Source organism: Cnephaeus nilssonii, assembly GCF_951640355.1.
Source record: "Cnephaeus nilssonii genome assembly, chromosome: X".
In the NCBI taxonomy this organism is placed as follows: domain Eukaryota; kingdom Metazoa; phylum Chordata; class Mammalia; order Chiroptera; family Vespertilionidae; genus Cnephaeus; species Cnephaeus nilssonii.
The window spans coordinates 41,905,455-41,924,006 of record NC_137071.1 but is presented as its reverse complement, the minus strand read 5'-3'; the positions used below and the strand labels follow the sequence as shown (position 1 = coordinate 41,924,006).

The 18,552-nt window shown below is 44.7% G+C and overlaps 1 protein-coding gene across 3 annotated transcripts in view; it reads left to right on the top strand.

Moving 5' to 3' along the window:
• Positions 1-8,487, top strand: part of SLC16A2 (solute carrier family 16 member 2) — a 212,681-nt gene extending 204,194 nt beyond the window's left edge. For 2 of the 3 annotated variants that reach the window (XM_079765954.1, XM_079765953.1), the window contains 4 exons: positions 1,726-2,176; positions 3,130-3,273; positions 6,326-6,554; positions 8,077-8,487. In XM_079765954.1, the coding sequence (XP_079622080.1) occupies positions 1,726-2,176; positions 3,130-3,273; positions 6,326-6,554; positions 8,077-8,297 (1,045 nt within the window). In that variant the 3' untranslated portion in view covers positions 8,298-8,487. The remainder of the gene's footprint in view (positions 1-1,725; positions 2,177-3,129; positions 3,274-6,325; positions 6,555-8,076) is intronic. The other variant, XM_079765955.1, reaches the window with a different exon arrangement.
• The last annotated feature ends 10,065 nt before the right edge of the window (positions 8,488-18,552 follow it).

Sequence of the window (18,552 nt, the reverse complement as noted above, 5' to 3'; positions counted from 1 at the left end):
GCTGTTACAGAAGGGGAAGGAGCTCAGATGTGTTTTCTTCTGGCACTCTTCTTTAGGCACATTGGAGTAGGCATTCTGTTCTCCAGCCCCTAAGCCTCTCCCCCAACCCATTTGCCTTTTCTGTAAGAACATCTTCATATCCAAGAAATATTCTGGATGGTTTCATATCCAGTGGAAAAATGGTTCTGTTTGTGGCTAGGGCTCCAAGTCATTCTTCCTGTTGTCTGAATTAGGGCTCAAAGTTCCTTTGGATGGTGTGAGGTGGAGAGGAATGCAGGCAGGGCTGGGGAGGACTTGGCAAGCTTATTTAGGGCCTCCTGCCTTGGGCACAGCTAGAAATAGATCTATCACATAGCATCCTGGACTGAACCTCATGCTTTGCCTCCATTGTCCTTCATTCTGAAGGTCTAACTCCTGTCCCTTAGACAAGACCCCTGGCCCAGACCATCCCAATGAGTCCCTAGAATCTCATGGAAGCAGGACTCAAGGAATATGACAAAAGAGGAGCAGTTGGCTTAGCTATATATTCCAAGTGGAGGCAACCCTTTTGAAATCAAATCCCTTGTTCATATCTGGTGAATGCAAACAGATGGAAAACATTGGTAATAATAGATGTGGTTGGAATCATGCATGCTAACACCACATCATCTCTACAGCATAGGCACAGTCCTTTAGTATAAGGATTGACATCCATGGGGATGTCATGACCATGGAGAATACCGTATTAGGTAATTAAATTGTCAGATAAAAACTATTGTACAATATGTGGAGGCTAAAAAAACTGACAAGATTCCTCACTAGGTTGTGCCAATATCTGGGGGTGGGGGGTAGATAGCTAGCCAAGCTAAACTTCACTGCTTACAGAGGCTTATGACCATCACATGGCCTTTTCCCTGCTGACAGAGGCTTATGACCATCACAGGGCTTAAGAATTTTAAGTCAGAACGTGTCTTACTTTGTGAGACCCATAACTTTTTTGAGGCTCCATTTCCCATCAAGCAGCCAGGCTACTCTGGGAAGCTAATGTATACTATGTCTAGAAACAGGAGCCAGGCTCTGAAAATTAAAGGGACTTTTTACCTCAGGATCCCCATGCAGATCATCTAGGGCCTGGAGTAAAGGGTCTTGGGATATTCAGACTTTGGGCAGGATTGGGGATGGGCTGTCTCTCAGAAGGCCACCAGCTATTCTCTGAAATATTAAGGGCTCTGAGCATGGAGAAAGACACTGAAGAGTCCTATGTTGGGTCTCAACCTTCCAGGATATTGGGTCCTTACAGACCTTTGTTGTTACTTTGGATAAAGCTTTGGCTACCAGCCTACCACGCTGTCTAGGTGAGCAGTAGGTAAAACTGTTTTAAGTCCCTGACATTCCTTGTAGCCCCATCATCCAGCCTTTGCATAGGCTGTTTCTGACTTTGTTTTGAACAATCATCTTTGATTGGGTGTTATGACTAAAAATAGAATCACACAGATCTGGAGTCAAGTCCAAGCTTTTCTGACCCCATTATGCTACTTTGGGTAAATTACTTTACTTCTCTGAACGTCTGTCTCCCCACCTGCAAAATGAGGACCAAAAGGTCCTGTCCTTTGTTCTGAGGGTCAGTGTTAAGTGGGGCTGTGGGTTAATGGTGGGGGCATGCAGGTCTCACGAGGGTGAAGGGAAAGGGGCAGGTGGATTTGCTGGTCAGGCTACTGAGGATAGCTCTTGGTGTTTCTCCCACAGCTCACTAAGCCTGCGTTACTTCACCTATGGGATTCTCTTTGGTTGTGGCTGTTCCTTCGCCTTTCAGCCATCTCTCGTCATCCTGGGCCACTACTTCCAACGTCGCCTGGGTCTGGCCAATGGTGTAGTGTCTGCTGGGAGTAGCATCTTCTCCATATCCTTCCCCCTTCTCATCAAAATGCTGGGGGCTAAGATAAAGCTTGCCCAAACCTTCCAGGTGCTGAGTACCTTCATGTTTATTCTTACGCTGCTTTCCCTCACCTACCGGCCCCTCCTGCCCAGCTCTCAAGACACCCCAAGCAAGAGAGGTGTCCACACCCTCTGCCAATGCTTTCTGGCTCAACTCAGGAAGTACTTCAACATGCGAGTGTTCCGCCAACGTACCTACCGCATCTGGGCCTTTGGGATTGCTGCTGCTGCCCTTGGCTACTTCGTTCCCTATGTACACCTGGTGAGGAATACCCTATTTTGTCCCAAGAATCTGCCCTTAACCTGCCTGAAGTACAGAGGGTAGGGGTGATGGACATTGAAAGGGAAGAACTGAGACCTTTGGGGGGAAAAGACAAACAGTAGTTGGAGAGACTCAGAGTGGAAAAGAGCACAGGTTGAGGGAAGATCTCAATGGGAAATAGGGGGAATTCCTTAGGGGAAGGTCCATGCCTGTGGTTTCTCCCATAGATAAGTTGAGATAGATTTTCAGGAGAAGATAAGCATCACTAGAATTCAGGAGACTGGCCCAGATGACTCAAGGATAGGATTTTCTAAAAGTGTGTTCTATGGAATGCTGGTCTTTGTGGTCAAATAATTTTGTTAAGGAATAACGTATATTAGATCTCTTCAGCTTCGTATTGTATAGCAATCTTTTAAGGGTACCAAAAATACCAGCAGTAAATAAATCCTTCAGCTTTGTTTAACCAGCATCCACCCAATTTATATGGTCAAAGAACTGTCACTTGTAGTCCAGTTATCTTCCATAGACCTCATGTTTCTTAAAACACACTTTTAGAAGTGTTACTCGAAAGTTGGTGGATCTTTCTCCCCTGGTGACCTACTGTTTCCCCCGTCTGTCAGTTCTGAGTCAGGGAATGGGGAGGTTGTAGAAGAACCATTGATTTTCTCAGTTGTTAAGGCTGTATTCTGTCCTTCTAGGACTTGGAGATACCCACTCCCCTCAGCTATTGTTCAAAAAGCCCAGAATCTAGAGAGCCAGGGGATATGCAGCCTTTTAAGCTCTTAGAAGCAGCCAAGGAATTTGCCACAGAGCTGGGGCTAGAAGGAAGGAAGTTCTTGCCATGGTCCAGACAAGTAAGCAGTTGAGGGTTCTGGATATGCCAACAGTTAATCAGTCAGCTCCTCTTCTTTCTCCTGTCCTGGGGGGGGGGGTGTCTGTGATATGCTTTTCAGATGAAGTATGTGGAAGAGGAGTTCTTGGAAATCAAGCAGACCTGGGTGCTCTTGGTGTGTATTGGGGCTACCTCAGGCCTCGGGCGCCTTGTATCAGGCCGTGTCAGTGACTCCATTCCTGGACTTAAGAAGATCTACTTGCAGGTGAGTGTGGCCACCCTATCCACTGTGGGGAATAACACTTTGCCACAGATATTAGGCTATCCCCATTTTTTAGGATAAAATGGTAGGTTGGGTCATTGTTGCACCCTGGGCCTCAGCTCTGACACCAGCTTGTTGTACAACATGGGAAAGTCAATAAAATTATCTGACCCTCAGTTTCCCTTGCTCTCAAATGAATACAATCATCCTTGTTCTGACTCTTTCATCAAGATGGAGAACAATATAAATGGAACCTCAAAGAACATTTTCAAAGAAACATTAATAATGGCTCTCTCATCTGAAAGAGGGAAAGTGAGGCCAGGAGTTAGATGTTGCCCCCAGTGAGGAGTGATCTCATAGCTACCCTCACTCTCTTGGAGGATCTTGGGCATCTGTGTCTCTCTCCTCTAGGCCCATCTGTGTCTCTCTCCTCTCCTCTAGGTTAGGCACAGGCCCATCACCTCTTATACTTCCAGAGATACTTGGCACCAAGCCCTAGCTGTTAAATGTCATCTTCCTTTTTTTATTTATTGATTGACTTTTAGAGAGAGAGGAAAAAAGATAGAGAGATTTGTTATTCCACTTACTTATTCATTGGTTGATTCTTGTATGTGCCCTGACTGGGGATCGAATGCGCAACCTTGGTGTATCAGGACGATGCTGTAACCAACCGAGCTACCCAGCCAGAGCCTGAATGCTATCCTCTTGATTGACACACAAAAAAAGTACCAGAATAGGCCAGATCACTCCCCTTCTCCAAACCTCACTTTCTTCATTTGTGCAATGAGAATAATTATTGTTTTTCCTATCTCACCTCACAGGTGGGGATTTAAAAAAATCTAGGTGTGACCCAGCTTTGAGAAGTCAAAAAAAATGTTACAGCCATGCAAGTTTTTAATCCTTCTGACAGTGACACAAATAGCTTCATATTGTGGCAAGTAGCCTCATGGATGTTCAAGAGGCCACTTTCTGTGTGAACTAGGCTCTGGTCTGGTTGGAATACAGACTACTGTTCAAGCTGTCTATCTTTGTCTATAGCAATATTGCCTTTATGATGTGGTTCATGCTTTTTGATCCTGTAGCTGGGTTTACTAGAAGGTGCCTAAGTGTGAAACCTTGTGGAGGGTTGATGGCAGTCCCAGAAAACATGTTATCACCATCAGGAAGTGGTCGAGTTCTGACTCTCCTGAGGAAGCCCTAAAATCATTTTCAAAGGGCCCTAATTACACTCACAGCAGGGATTTCTTTGTCTTCTGACAGACCCAAGTCTTTTCCTAAATACCATCAGATGTCCTGGACAAGGTTTCCTGTTGTATTTAACTCTGTGTTAGGTTTGCCAGAACTGGTTAATATGCTTTGTCAGAGCTAGGGGTGCCCTTATGATTCATCCAGTCCAATCTCTCATACTGATGAAGAAATTGAGGAAAAGACTTAGACAGTAGTGGCAGAGCTGAACTCCTATGTTATGCCCTTTTCATATTCCACTTTAAGTGATGGAAGGCAAAGCCAAGTCCCAGAGATGATAAAAAACTTGACCAAGGTCAAACCAAAAGCCTATAATTAAGATAAGCCAGTTATGAAATTTTGAATTCCTGTGCAAATATCAGCAAGTGACTTATCTGGATATATTTACATGGTAGTATGTGTGGCTTTTCCAGCCTCTTCTACATTACACCCCTGCATGTCTTTCCTGTAAGTATCAGCAGCTCCAAGATGCCAAAGGTTAGTGAAAATCAGGGTAAACTAGCACTGGGCCTGGACTTTACCTTGATGAGAGGCAGTAAGTAGCCTTGTTTAGCCAATATAGCTCAGTTGTCACCACAGTCCCTAGGAGAGAGGTAGGGTCTGAGCAGCTTTTGCTTTCTATTGTGCAGATGGAGTTCCAATGGAGGCAGAGGCATTAGTCAGAAGCAGGACTAGGCTTAGGGCCAGTGCTTCTGCTGACCACTTCCTCTATCCATCCACCACTCTCTCTCTCTCCTTTTCCACTCTTACTTGACCCACTTTATCACTTAGAGTAATATCAAACAATTTTAGAGCATTGTAGCTGAAACAATCAACTACCCCATTTCATAAATGAGGAACTGAGGCCCAGAGAGGGAAAGTGACTTGTCCAAACTCATCCTGCTGTTGTCTCAGGTTAAGAGCACAAGACAATATATAAACTTCTTTCTCTTGAATTACTCAAGATACTCCATCACAGGATTTTGCTCCCCTTCTTTCTACCTGGGTACTGGACTGGGAGAGGAAAGGAGTGTATACATAGCTTCAAGTGTTCTGAAGTGCCATCCACTAGACCTTGTGGTTCCTACTTTTGGAGAAGACTGGTACATGTGTCTGGTGTCAAGTCCCTGGACAGTCTATTGAAAAGCAAATGCTGACAACCTGAAGATCAGCCTCACTTTGAGCCAATTGTTGGGGGCTGATTCTCAGTTCCAATATTTTTAATTTCCAAACCTTGTTTGGCAGGGCCTCATTGAGGATGTTAAGAGGCAGCTAGATATAATAGATAGTAATTAAAGGAGAATAAAATCAGTTAATTGGGTCCTTTGTGTTATATAATGGTACTTACTTTTAATTGCCAACCATTATGGCTTATATATTGATAGGTAGGTCTAGTTTTATCTTACAGTTGTTCATGAATCTACTAGAGAAGAAGCTGGGGTTTCTGGTTTCTTATTCCTAGATTCTGCCTAAATATCACAAAAACAGTCTGGGAAAAGTTCTAAAATCCCCCAACCAAGAGATTTCCTCAGATGGCATGGCCAGGACATTTCTTATCCTTTCTAAAAACCAACTGATGAACCTAACAACCATATTGACAGCAACAACATAGACTTGCAGTTAAATAGGAGTTCTCTTAAAAACTTTGAATCTTTTAATGTAGGACTTAGAAAGGGCATAAGTAACTATTTAGTCCAACTGCACTCTCTGTTGACACCCTGCTGCCCCATTTTATAAATGGTAGGAATGAAGCTCTGAAAAAGGTGTGATTTGCTATGTGGTCTTAACTGGCAAGCATAACATGACCGACCTCAGGCCCTTGCTCCTCTAGGTCATCTCCTTCCTGCTCTTGGGCCTGATGTCCATGATGATTCCCCTGTGCAGGGGCTTCGGAGGCCTCATCGTTGTCTGCCTCTTCCTGGGCCTTTGCGATGGCTTCTTCATCACCATCATGGCCCCCATTGCATTTGAACTGGTGGGCCCAATGCAGGCCTCGCAGGCCATTGGCTACCTCCTGGGCATGATGGCCCTGCCAATGATTGCTGGGCCCCCCATTGCAGGTGAGGCTGATATTACAAGGAGGGTATGAGTGGGGGAGGCCTGTCTTCCCTGGGTCCTCGCTTTCCTGAATACTTCTACTTAAAGTTCCCCTCCTCTTAGTCTCTGTTTTAGCAGCCTTGTCAGAGTGCATGAAACCCCATACCACTATTGGTGAAAGAGACTAAGCACAGTATATGTGCATTAATTCATTTGGGGTAATAAGCTATTCATGGCTGTATATATGTTTCAGTGGAGTTATATTGTAGGCAGCATGCATGTTTCCAAGCGGGTAGACAGAGAAATGGGTTTGGCTTTCTTGACCATTCTATTGATCTAGTATCCTCCTTTTTCTTCACAGGCAAGTAATTATTTGCAAGGTAGCTAGGCAGGAAGAAAAGAGAAGGTGGGCCCTGGTTTTATCAAGACTTAAAGACACCCCTCTCCTCCTCTACTGACTTATGAACTGAGCCTATAGAAGATATTTGATTAAGGTAGCATCCCAGGACTGGTCTAGTGAGGGTCACTTCCAGAAGGCAGCAAGCAAAGTATTGGCTTTCTATCTTTCATAACTCCCAGTTTCTCCACTCTCTAAGAATGGCATTGTTGGTACCCCAGGAAACATAGGAAACAAGGAAAACCAATGGAGAAAGAACTTTATTTCCTTTCTTTTGGATTTATGGAAAATATTAATTAATGGGCTAGCTTTTCCTAGGCTGGCCAACTGGGCTAACTCAACAAATATTCTTTGAACACAAATTCGGTGCAAGATATCTTAAGGTCACTGGTCATGCTGTGTAACAGTGGCAAAGCTTCCACTCAGGCCTTTGTGCCACAGCCATACTGCCCACTGGGCGAGGGAAGCCTCTACCCAGCCCCTGATCCCAGTAGTGTTTCTGGGCTCATTCCTCCTATGTGGTGGCTAACATTAGCTTCTGAAGGTGAGCAGAAGAGGCCTAGCATCCCATGCCAAACACAGCCATAGTATTCATAACTTAGAGGAACCCAGAGGGACCAACCATGTCTGCAACTTGAAGGAAGGATACACATAGAGCTTCCTCTTTGGGCAAAAGGAAACTTAAGAGAAAGGACAAATAGGAACTTGGCTGAATTGTTCCACAAGAACACTCTAGCCCAAGTTGGGGATGGAAGGTTATATCACTGTGAACCAAGACAAGGCTTGACCATATTCTGTGGAGTTCTTTTAAATTAGCTTTCCTCTTTTAAATTAACTCCATACCTCAAAGTGACTAGAAGTTAGCTGTAGCTTCATGAAAGTCACATATGGAGAACTTTAAGATACGTTTCATTAGCTTCTTTCATAATAAGCCTTAGCCTCAAGGACCTGCAGCTCCAGTACCTAAGAGGAGTCACCTGCTTTTGTAATAGAGGTTAATTTCTTACAAGTAGAAGTATCCCTTGGGTCAAGGTAGTTCATGTCAAAATTCTCTGGATAGGTATCGTGATGGCCTCTAGAAGAGATAGAGAACACCTTTGGGCAGTAGGGCAAAGCTGATCTTGATTTTTCTCTCTTAACTGTTTCAGGCCTCCTCCGAAACTGTTTTGGGGACTACCATGTGGCCTTCTACTTTGCTGGTGTGCCCCCAATAATTGGAGCTGTAATCCTCTTCTTTGTCCCTCTGATGCATCAAAGGATGTTCAAGGAAGAGCAAAGGGATTCCAGCAAGGACAAGATGTTGGCCCCTGACCCAGACCCCAGTGGGGAGCTGCTGCCGGGCTCCCCGACCCCTGAGGAACCAATCTAATGCCTCTTCCTTGTGATTTTGTGCTCCTCTCCAACCCCTTTCCTTCACCCCACCCTGCTCAGCATTTACATTTTTGCCACCAGCACACTTGTTCCCAAATCTGTGCACACGGCATTTCAGCCACCTGACCACCCCTTTGGAGCTAAAGCTCCAAGTGTTCCAAACTCATTAATCAAATTCTCTTCATGAATGCCTTTAAACTTGCCAGGGTTCTTCTCTTTCAATGATCTAGGAAAGCTTGGGATTATCCCCTGACTTTTGGAACCTCTCCCTATATCTTCTAACACATGGGGGATGGGGAGCCTGGGACCTCTTGGCCCAAGCCTGTTAGTCATCCACTAGAAGCAACTGTAAAAGGTGCTATTGTATCCCCAAGAGCCAAACCTCTGTGTGCTGAGGAGCTTCTTGCCATCTGACCTTAGAAGGTGCTGGTGAAGGGGACTAGAGGAAGGGCAGCGAGTAAAATGGAACAATGAGCCTTATTTAGCCTCAGAGTCTATGACTTCCCAAGAACTGTGGGTGCTGTTAGTTTACAAGTATGTCTCCCCATTATCTGGTTGGTTAACAGTCTGATTCCTTCTTCCCTTTCTCCTTCTTTCCCCTATACTTCCTCCTCATTTTTCTTTCCTCTCTATTTCTTTTTATGACTGTCATAGACACACAGGTGCTTAAAGAAAGGAGGGACTCAGAGCTTGAGCCAATCAGCCTTACCTTGGTCTAGCTCCTCCCTAATAGTCACACTCATCACAGGCTGAGCCACAACTCACCTTTTGGGTCAAGCTGCTATAATCATAGACTGGAAGAATATCACATATTAATAGGGAAGGGGCCTTAAACAACATCACTGATTTTTATAGATTTCCCAGGCCAATGCTTAACCTGCAGGCCCTCCCAAGCTCCCCATCCTTGTATCTGTCAAAATGTGAAGCAATCCCTTTCCTCTCAGCAGTCAGTGGAGGACTGATGACAGGGAGAGGGCACAGTATGGGGAGAGGCAACTCAACCTGCTGAAGTACCAACTCTTCTATCATTATTCATGACAGGTCTATATTTCCACCTGGGCTAGGCCAGGGAAGAGACTGTTTTAGGAAAAATCCAATTCCTAACCTGGACCCCCAAAAGGTAGAGGCAGCAGCTACACAAAGGGTTGGACAGTTTCCTTTAATAAATTAAAACCTTGCTAGCCTTTACCAACCAATGTGTCCCTCATGCTGTGCATACTGGGCCACTTTGATTAGTGGGCATTAAAGTTCCTAGGAAAGGTTGACTCTGGACTACCTTCACCCCTCTAAAATAGGTGCCAGATGATTCCCTATACCCAGACTCTGGGCAACAATTTTGCTGAGGAGCATTCACAACTCACCTCATTAGGAGCTCAACCTCTCTCCTCACTCGGCCTCTTTGCATCCCTTTCTCCCTATTCTGGGCCTTGGTCTGTTGTATTCCTATTACCTAAATATTTTCTCACCTTCCTGCGAGGCATCTTTGACTGTCACTTGGAGCTAATAGTAACTTACCACCTCAAGCCAGGGCCAGGAGGATGAGATTACTGTTTGGGGACTCCAAAGAAAACAGTGACCCCTACCCATGAGCTTTTACATTACAAATAGGCAGCTGGGGCATTGTTGGTTTCTGATGGCCTCAATGAAGGCTAAAGTCTTGATCCCCCTCCACTGGTCCCAGTTCAGCTCTTATCAATTACTCAAAGGAAAACACACTGGGTTCTTGGCTCTGTGGGTAGGAAGGGGCTTAATTACTATCCTATCAGTTCAAACAGCAGTGGAACAGGAGGAGCCTTGTAATTCCCAGGAGAGACCACTGAAAATGTTGGATCAACAAAGTCCCTGCTTCCATTCCTCCTGCCCCTCCCAACACCAAATCACTTGTGGGAAGTTCTACAGGGCCTCCTTTGTTGCACCTGGTGTGAATAGCTCTTAAAAATCTGGCTACCATTCACTTCTCTCCAGATGAAGGAAAGTCATTCACAGGTCCAAAATCTACCTTATCAGGTGTCACATAACATGGTAGGGTGTCAATTCTTACACACATGTGCACGTGCATGTGTGGCCTTGTATGCTTATGGAGAGAATGTTGGTTGGTGAAAGCAGCATAGTATTAATGCTTAGGGTAGGATGAATCCATAGTCAAGTCTAGGAGAATGGACAAAATTTGGGAGTTTGAGACCTGGAACATTAAATCCTCAAAAGGTTTGGAGCAAAATAAAGAACTAAAAATCTAGCTTTGGTATGTAAGTTGCCTACAAGGGTGAAATTGTTTTAAGGTGGCTAACAGCAGGAAGTTTGGTTTCAGAACTGAAATCTCATTTCAAATCAAATTATGCCAGGGTCTATACTCTCTGTGAGATCCATAGGGGTTTGAAGTAGGGTGGACTGTTCAGGATTGGATATTTAAGGGAGCTCTGAAGTGGAAAAGTGGTTACTTCACAAAATGAAAACATGGTGAGTAGCTGAGTTGGAGTAGAGGGCCTGCCAAAGCCACCACCTTCTTATAAATATGCAATGTTTAAAATTAGCAAAAACCTAGAAATAATCCATTTCAAGACCCCTTTCCTCTCCCTTATTACTGCTGAAGGGACTGGTATACCTGGATTACACAGCCAGGCAGAAACAGAGACATTGATTGTGAAGCAGAGAAGACATACAATGTGACAAAGCTGGGAGTAAACTTCAAGTCTCCCAGGTCTATTCTCTGCATTAAATAGAAGTGAGGACACTAAGGCCTGGAGATAGGAAAGGACTACAGGTTCACATAGTTCATCAGTGACAGAGCAGGTTGAGACTTGAACTACGGTAATTAACTTCCAGTCCAGACCAAAACCCTCATTTTAGAGATGAGGAAAACTAACCCAAGGAGGGGAAACTGAGTTACCCATTTCGTTCAACAACTGTGTAGTGGGACCATTTCCATAAGAGTGTCAGCAAGAACAGCTCTGAGCAAAAATAAAATCTGATGAGCCAAGTCTGACTTTTAGCATACCCCATCTTTTCATGATTACTCTCATTCCAAACTGATACATAATTTTGGTGTTCTCTCTTCCCAAGCACTCCAGACCTTCATGCAGCCTTGGCCTTGGAAAAGTCCCATCTACTGCCATTTCACCCTCCAAAACCCAAGAGACACAAATAAAGTCTACACATTGGGCAGAAGAGAGGCAAAGAAGGGACTAGTTTCCTTTGGGAGAGGAAACTAAGCTCTTGGCTTACCACCAAGCTCTTGGATATTGATGGGTTCTCTCCTGACTCAGTGCAGACATCCTTAGGATGGCAGCCTCCTTATCTCCTCTCACTGAGACTAATTTACTCTGTCCTGCTGCCTGGCCCCAGGCTCTGTCACCCAAGGTGGCTTGCCCTTTAGTCCCTCCCCACAGTAGTCCTAGGACTCCAATCTGTGTTTGATCACTCAGGATCATTAGATTTCAAAGTTGTGGAGTCCCATAATTTTTATGAGTATATGCTTTCCTCAGGGCCTTTTCACATCTGAAGATGCAGCCAGCAGCTCCCTCCCACATCACAGGAGCAGAGCAGGCCTGGTGATAGGGGTTACAGGTGCCCCCAACAAATCCTGTTGTCTGACAACTAGTTCCGAGATAGGGTAGGCGTTGGTTGAACCAGAGGGGGAAACAAGTTCTGAAATTCTAATCAACTGATATGAAGAGGAGAATCCAGAGTTTTTAGATTCCTGCCTTTCAGCTCTCTCTAGTGGTCACCAAAGGCAGAGTTGCATGCCTGGTTTTAAAGTCATTTCAGCAATATTTTTTATGGACCTGCTTTGTGGTTTCACTCTGCTAGAACCCATGAATTTCAGAAATGATAGGAACAGAGGATGAGAAAACAAAGAGAATACAAGGAGGAATTTCTACTATATTATTACCAAGACACTTTTTCCTCTTCTGGACTCCAGCAGCCCTGAGCATGTGGACCTCAGCCCATTAGGACCACCACGCCCCTTCTCGGACAAAGACCACAGCATTTCTCTCTTCATCACCCCACAACTGGCCTCTGGGGGGCAAGAGCCACTTGCAAGAACTAAGTACTCTTCAACGTGGGTTTCTTGCTGAGCTGGAGCAGGATAAAATTAGCCAATAGCTCAAATTTACTAAGTGTCCAGCCCATATCTAGCTGGGGGAGGAAAGGGCAGAGCTGAGCCCAGCTGCACTTCTGCCCTGGACAGAGAGGTATAGACTGTCAGCACCTCCGTGCTCCCTAGGTCCTACCATAGACTGTGGTCCTGCCCCAGAGATGGGGGCTAGGGAGGCATGAGGCAACCACAAGTCTTTTTCCATTGCACACCCATCCTACACTGCCCTCGCAACAACTGGGCCTCGGAATCCAGTGATGTGGTGCTAAGGGATACCATTTTCCACCAGGACCCATACACACCCCACACTCAGAAAATGCCTGGGAATGGAGATGTAGCTGGGAGATGGGGTGGGGAACAGGGCTCTGGCTGCAGCCCCCATCCTGCCACTGGCCTCGGGTCACCTTGGGCAAGGAGGGTGCCAGTTCCGGCCCTTCCATGGCCCTCCATTCATTTCCCTGTCGGGGAGGGTAAAAATCCGGAGACTACCACGGAGATGCATCTGCCCCTGCTACTCAAACTGGAACCAGGCCCACCCAGGATGGCCAGCTTTTCCACTCAGGGGAAGGGGGCGAGAAGGAAGGCGGGAGGGCCCAGCACCAGGTGCACACAACTGTCTACAGAGCGTGATGGACAGACAGCAGCTGCCCTGTGTCCAGGGCTCAGCTGCTCCTCGATCCCCCGCCCCCACTGCCCTGTGTATGCCACTACTACCAGGGACTGCAGCATCGCCGCCCCCACCCAATGATCCATCTGGAGGCCTCAAGGGCATCTGGCTGGACTCCCTACCAGATTTGGCCCCAAAGCCTCAAGGCAGCAGCTAGTGGAGGTCCTAAGTGATTTCAGGCAGGAGGCCAGCTGGGTGAGGGTTCTGCGGACAGGAACCACCTCCAGGAAATGCTTGGGTCAGAGCAGCCATCATCCTCCGCCCGCTCTCCTATCTCCAACCCTAGGCTGGGCCTGCTGGACAGCCTCCTCCACGCAGCTCAGTATAGTGGAACTGCTTCTGCCCAAGCATTGGCCCACCCATCAACCTCTCCCCACCCCAGTCTGCATAAAAGCTGTCCCAGCACTCCAGTGGGCAACCACACTGGTGGGAGCTCCTAGCTCAGGACAACTCCACCACCATGCAGTCCCCAGATCCCACCCAGGGAGAAGCTGAGCTCCCACCAGCTGCTCTATGTTTACAAAGATGAACCAGGGGGATTTTCTACCAGGAATGGTAGGAAGGACCAGATTGTCTCTAAGACCCACCCTCCTCAATTTGCTCCACACCTAACACTCCTCCAGTCTACTCCACCAGCCTGCTTTCTTAAGCAGGTTGCCTAAGTGAGGTGAAGGAGGGAGGGGGCCAGGGTAGCATTTCTACTCCCTTCCCACACACACCTACATACACCTCCCTCTCCCAAGGTGGAGTCTTATGGGGGATCCAGCCTTGCCAATCCTTATGCCTTAAAGCCTTACAAAACCCAGTTTCCCTCTGTCAGTCTGAGATCTTCCAGCTTCCTGCCTCCTCATTAGTGTCTCACCACTCCCATACGTGTGCACAGACACACTCCATTCTTCAGCTCCATGAACATAACCCCCAGTGTATCTGGACACAGAGGCCTCCTTCAATACTAACAGGGTACTCTCACCTTTGGGTGGGCAATTTGTAGTTCACAGGTGCTCTCATAGACCTCATCCTCTCCCCTGCCCATGCAGGTACTGCTCTTATGCCTGTTTTACAGATTGGGAAAGTGAGGCCCAGGGGAAACTGAATGCCAGGTTTCAAACCTCTTCTCCAAGGCTCTTTCCAGTCCACCTCACAGAAATTAGGAAAGTAAGTGAATTTCTCTTCCCCCCTGACTTCTCAGAAAGCCTGCTTGCTGCTCCTGGACTCAGCACCTGCTGGCCCTAGGGCCCCTCTGCCCCCTACTCCCACAAGCAAAACTCTTGCTACTGACTAGCACCAGAGTCCCAAGATGGAGGCATGGAAGGCAGCAGAAGCTAAACCATAGTCCTTGTATACCACCCACCCACCCACCTCAGCCTCTTCTGTGGGGGGTGGGGGGTGGAGGAATATGAAAGAAGAATCAGGAGTCTCTGATCTGTCTTTCCCTGGGAGTATAGGGCATTATTTTCTGCCTTACTTCCTCAGTACTTCTCTCATTACTCAATAACATTATCATCAGTAAGGGCTAGTTTCCAGGGCCTTGCTTGATGCCCAGAGGCCATCAAAGTGCCCTTTGTCTAGGCTGGTTATTGGGTATATGAGGAACAATTCTTGGGAGGCCCTCCTTTCATGAAAAAAAAAAAAAGATTCGTGTGTCTATGTGGTCTACACAGCTAGCTCAGAGGCTCCCTCTCTTCTATATGACAGTGATTTTCAAAGCTATAGAGAGATGGGGAAGAGTAACAAATACATGCAATTAAGTGTAGGGGAACTCCCAAGGCAGCACTTGGAGAAAGAAAAATTGATGAACATGCCTAAATTCCTGCCCAGAAACCTCAGTGGGTGGACTTGTGCTCTATTTTCCTCTCAGCAACTGTGGTGATTACCATCCTCATCTCCCCTGTACCCAGTTGAGTTTCCCTCTATCTGCAGGGGAGCTTGATTTCATTTAACAGCCCCCACCCCTTAGTACTACATTGTTTTGTGGGCTCTAAATTCCCAGATACCAACAAGTACTAGACTAAACCTTTCCTTCAGGAGAATAGCTTTAAGAGTCCAAGTCAGGTCTTCCAAGGTTTGAACTCACCTGTTAACCATAATTGCAGGGTCTGGAATGCAAGGAGAATGAAGTTTCATGGAAAGTCAAGTTCTAGGCAAAGCTAGTTCCCATTCAGTAACTCTGTAAATAGCTGTAACTAATGAACTCCAGGAGAACTTTAAACATTATATTGACAGATCAAAGAGACTACTTTAACTTACCTTAATTCCTTTTTTTCTAGTCAACTGAGTTCTTTCTTCACAATCCTTGCTCAACACAGTTAAGAGCTGTGCTACTGGGAAGAAATCGAAGACCCAAAGAAGGCCAGATCTGAAATTTTGGAGAACTTCAGATCCAATAGTTTCACATTGCATTCTGTGACTTTGAGGCAGTCAAAGAGGCACCTCAAAGTCCCCTAAAATTTCTGGGACTGATTTTTCCATTCCTCTCATGAAGAACAGCTATAAGTGCTAAATATTACATATAAAACAAACCTAAGAAGACTCTGAAATGTTGAGATAAGAAGGCAGACCAGTTAGGAACCCCAGAACCTAAGGTGAGTGCTCTAGGTTTCCTTTTTGCCTTATATATCCCAGACAAGCTGTAGAAGTCAGAAAACCAGAAATGCCAATGGAAATTAATGTAAAAATCCCAATAAAATATTTCTCTTTCTAAGTAAAGAATATGGAAAGGGACAGCCTAGAAAGACAGAAACTTTTACACAATAACCATTCTACTTCAGTTAAATACTACGGGGGGAAAAAATCAAACATGGCCTAACCCCCATCCCAGCCAGCAAAGGCAAAGTGAAGAGCCTTCATTTTTCATTTTCATCATGCACCTCTTCCCTCTATCACCATTGTGTTGTCACATAAAGCCAAGTATGAAGCCCAGATTTCCACCCTAATCAGGAAGAACATGTGGAGAACAATAATATGTGTTCCCTGTTCCTTGAAGCCCCGGTGGTATCAGAGGAAACCTAGTGATGTTTCTAAAGTCCCACCCCCACAATGTAGTATTTAGGAGCCTCTCACTACCTGGGGGTCAACAGAGGCCTAGTAGGGACTTCTACCTTGACTTAGTAATGAGGTAGTTCACCCTTTCTCCCACTGTCAGAGGGAGCCTACTAAAATAGAAGATTATAAATAAGACCCATTACATACTACTAAAAATATCCAGGTTTCAATAAAAAATCATTTGTCACACCAGGATGTCATAACCAAACCAGGAAAATATCAACCTGTACAAATAAATAAATAAATAAATAAATAAATAAATAAATAAATAAATAACAATGCTACAATGCTGCCCTAGCTGGATTGGCTCAGTAGATAGAATGTCGACCTGCAGACTGAAGGATCCTGGGTTTGATTCTGGTCAAGGGCACATGCATGGGTTGCAGGCTTGATCCCCAGTAGGGAGCATGCAGGAGGCAGCTGATTAATGATTCTCTCTCATCATTTATGTTTCTATCTCTCTTCTTCTATATCTCTCCCTTCTTCTCTGAAATTGATAAAAATATATTTTAAAAAATAATAATAACAATGCCAATAATGAGATGGCCTGACAAGTAAATTAAAGCAGTCATCATAACAATGCTTCAGTAAGACCTGGCCAGGTGACTTAGTTGGTTGAGCATCCTCCCGTGCACTAAAAGGTCACTGGTTCAATTCTCAGTCATACACATGCCTGGGTTGTGGGCTCGATCCCTGGTTGGAGTGTGTGCAGGAGGCAGCCAATCAATGTTTCTCTCTCATATCAATGTTTCTGTCTCTGTCTCTCTCCCCCTCTCCCTTCCTCTCTAAAATAAATCAAAATATATTTTGGAAAAAATAATGCATCCATTAGTATCTATAAGCATGCTTGAAATAATTGAAAAATTAGAAAGTCTCCACAAATAAAAGATATAAAGGGAGAACAAATGGAATTTTTAGAACGAAAAAATACATTAACTGAAATTTTAAAAAAAAATCTAAATGGAGAGGCTCCACAGCAGAATTAAGAGGACAGAGGAAAGTGAAACACCAATATAAGTTATCTAGTTTGAACAAGAGAAAGAAAATAGAATTTTAAGAAATGAACAGAGTCGCAGAAAACTGTGGGACTACACCAAAAGAAACCTAATATTGATGTAATCAGAGTCCCAGAAGGAAAAGAGAAAGGTAGGGCTGAAAAAGTATTCAAATAATTAATGAAAAATCCTCAAATTTGGCAAAAGATATATTCCTACAGGTTCAAGATACTGAGCAAACCCCAAAGAATAAACTGAAAGAAATATATGTTAAGACATATTATATTAAACTAGAGGCCCAGTACATGAAATTTGTGCACGGGTAGGGTCTCTAGGCCTGGCCGGCAATCAGGGCCAATGGGGCCTTCCGGCTGCTGGCCAGGGCCTTCCTTCCGGCTGAGTGTCCAAAGAGACACTCTCAAAATTACTAGAGATAAATCAAAGAGAATTCTTAAAAAGTTCAAAATAACCTGCAGGACGACAGGAATAAAAGCTGGAAATGAAGAACAGAGGGAACAAACAGAAAACAAACAGTAAAATGGCAGATTTACTAGTAAGCCCTAATATATATATACATTATGTGTAAATGGTATAAATATATCAATTACAGAGGTTAGCAGAGATTAAAAATGACACAACTATAGTGTTTTTAGACTTTCAAGTATTTTAACTCATTTCTGGGCATGTAACATATTTATAAACCTCTTGATTTCTAGCAACATATAGAAAACACCCACTATTTTTTTAAATATATTTTTTATTGATTTCAGAAAGGAAGGGAGTGGGAGAGAGAGAGATAGAAATATCAATGATGAGAGAAAATCATTGATCGGTTGCCTCCTGCACTACCCACACTGGGGTCATAACCCAGGCATGTGCCCTGACCGGGAATTGAACCATGACATCCTGGTTCATAGGTCAATGCTCAACCACTGAGCCATGCCGGCCTGGCAAAAACACCTGCTATTAAAAACACAATGCGGGGCGGGGGGGGGGGGGAGGAGACTTATGTAATACTTTAAACAATAAAGAATTTAAATTAAAAAAAAAAGGATTGAACTACTGAAACACTATATATGACTTCCATGAACCTCTAGGAAATTATGCTGAGTTTTAAAAATAAAACTCACAATGATACATACATTAAAAAAAACAACAACACACGAGTTCCACTCACTGTCAGTTATTTCTGGCATTGTTTCGCTAAAGAATACACAGAAATATCTGGCATACTGCAAGCCTTCAAGATATTCTGAAGTTTATAAAAAGTTGGCCCATTAGTTATAGCTGATGGATGTAAATTTACCTCCTAGCTCACTTTAAGTCAAGAGCTAAAACTGAACCTAACTTTCTTTTATTGGTGGGTAATAATTGAAAATAAAGATTTATTTTCTTGCTCAAAAATGACACAACCATATGTGGCCTACAGGAAATTAATCTGAAATATATAATG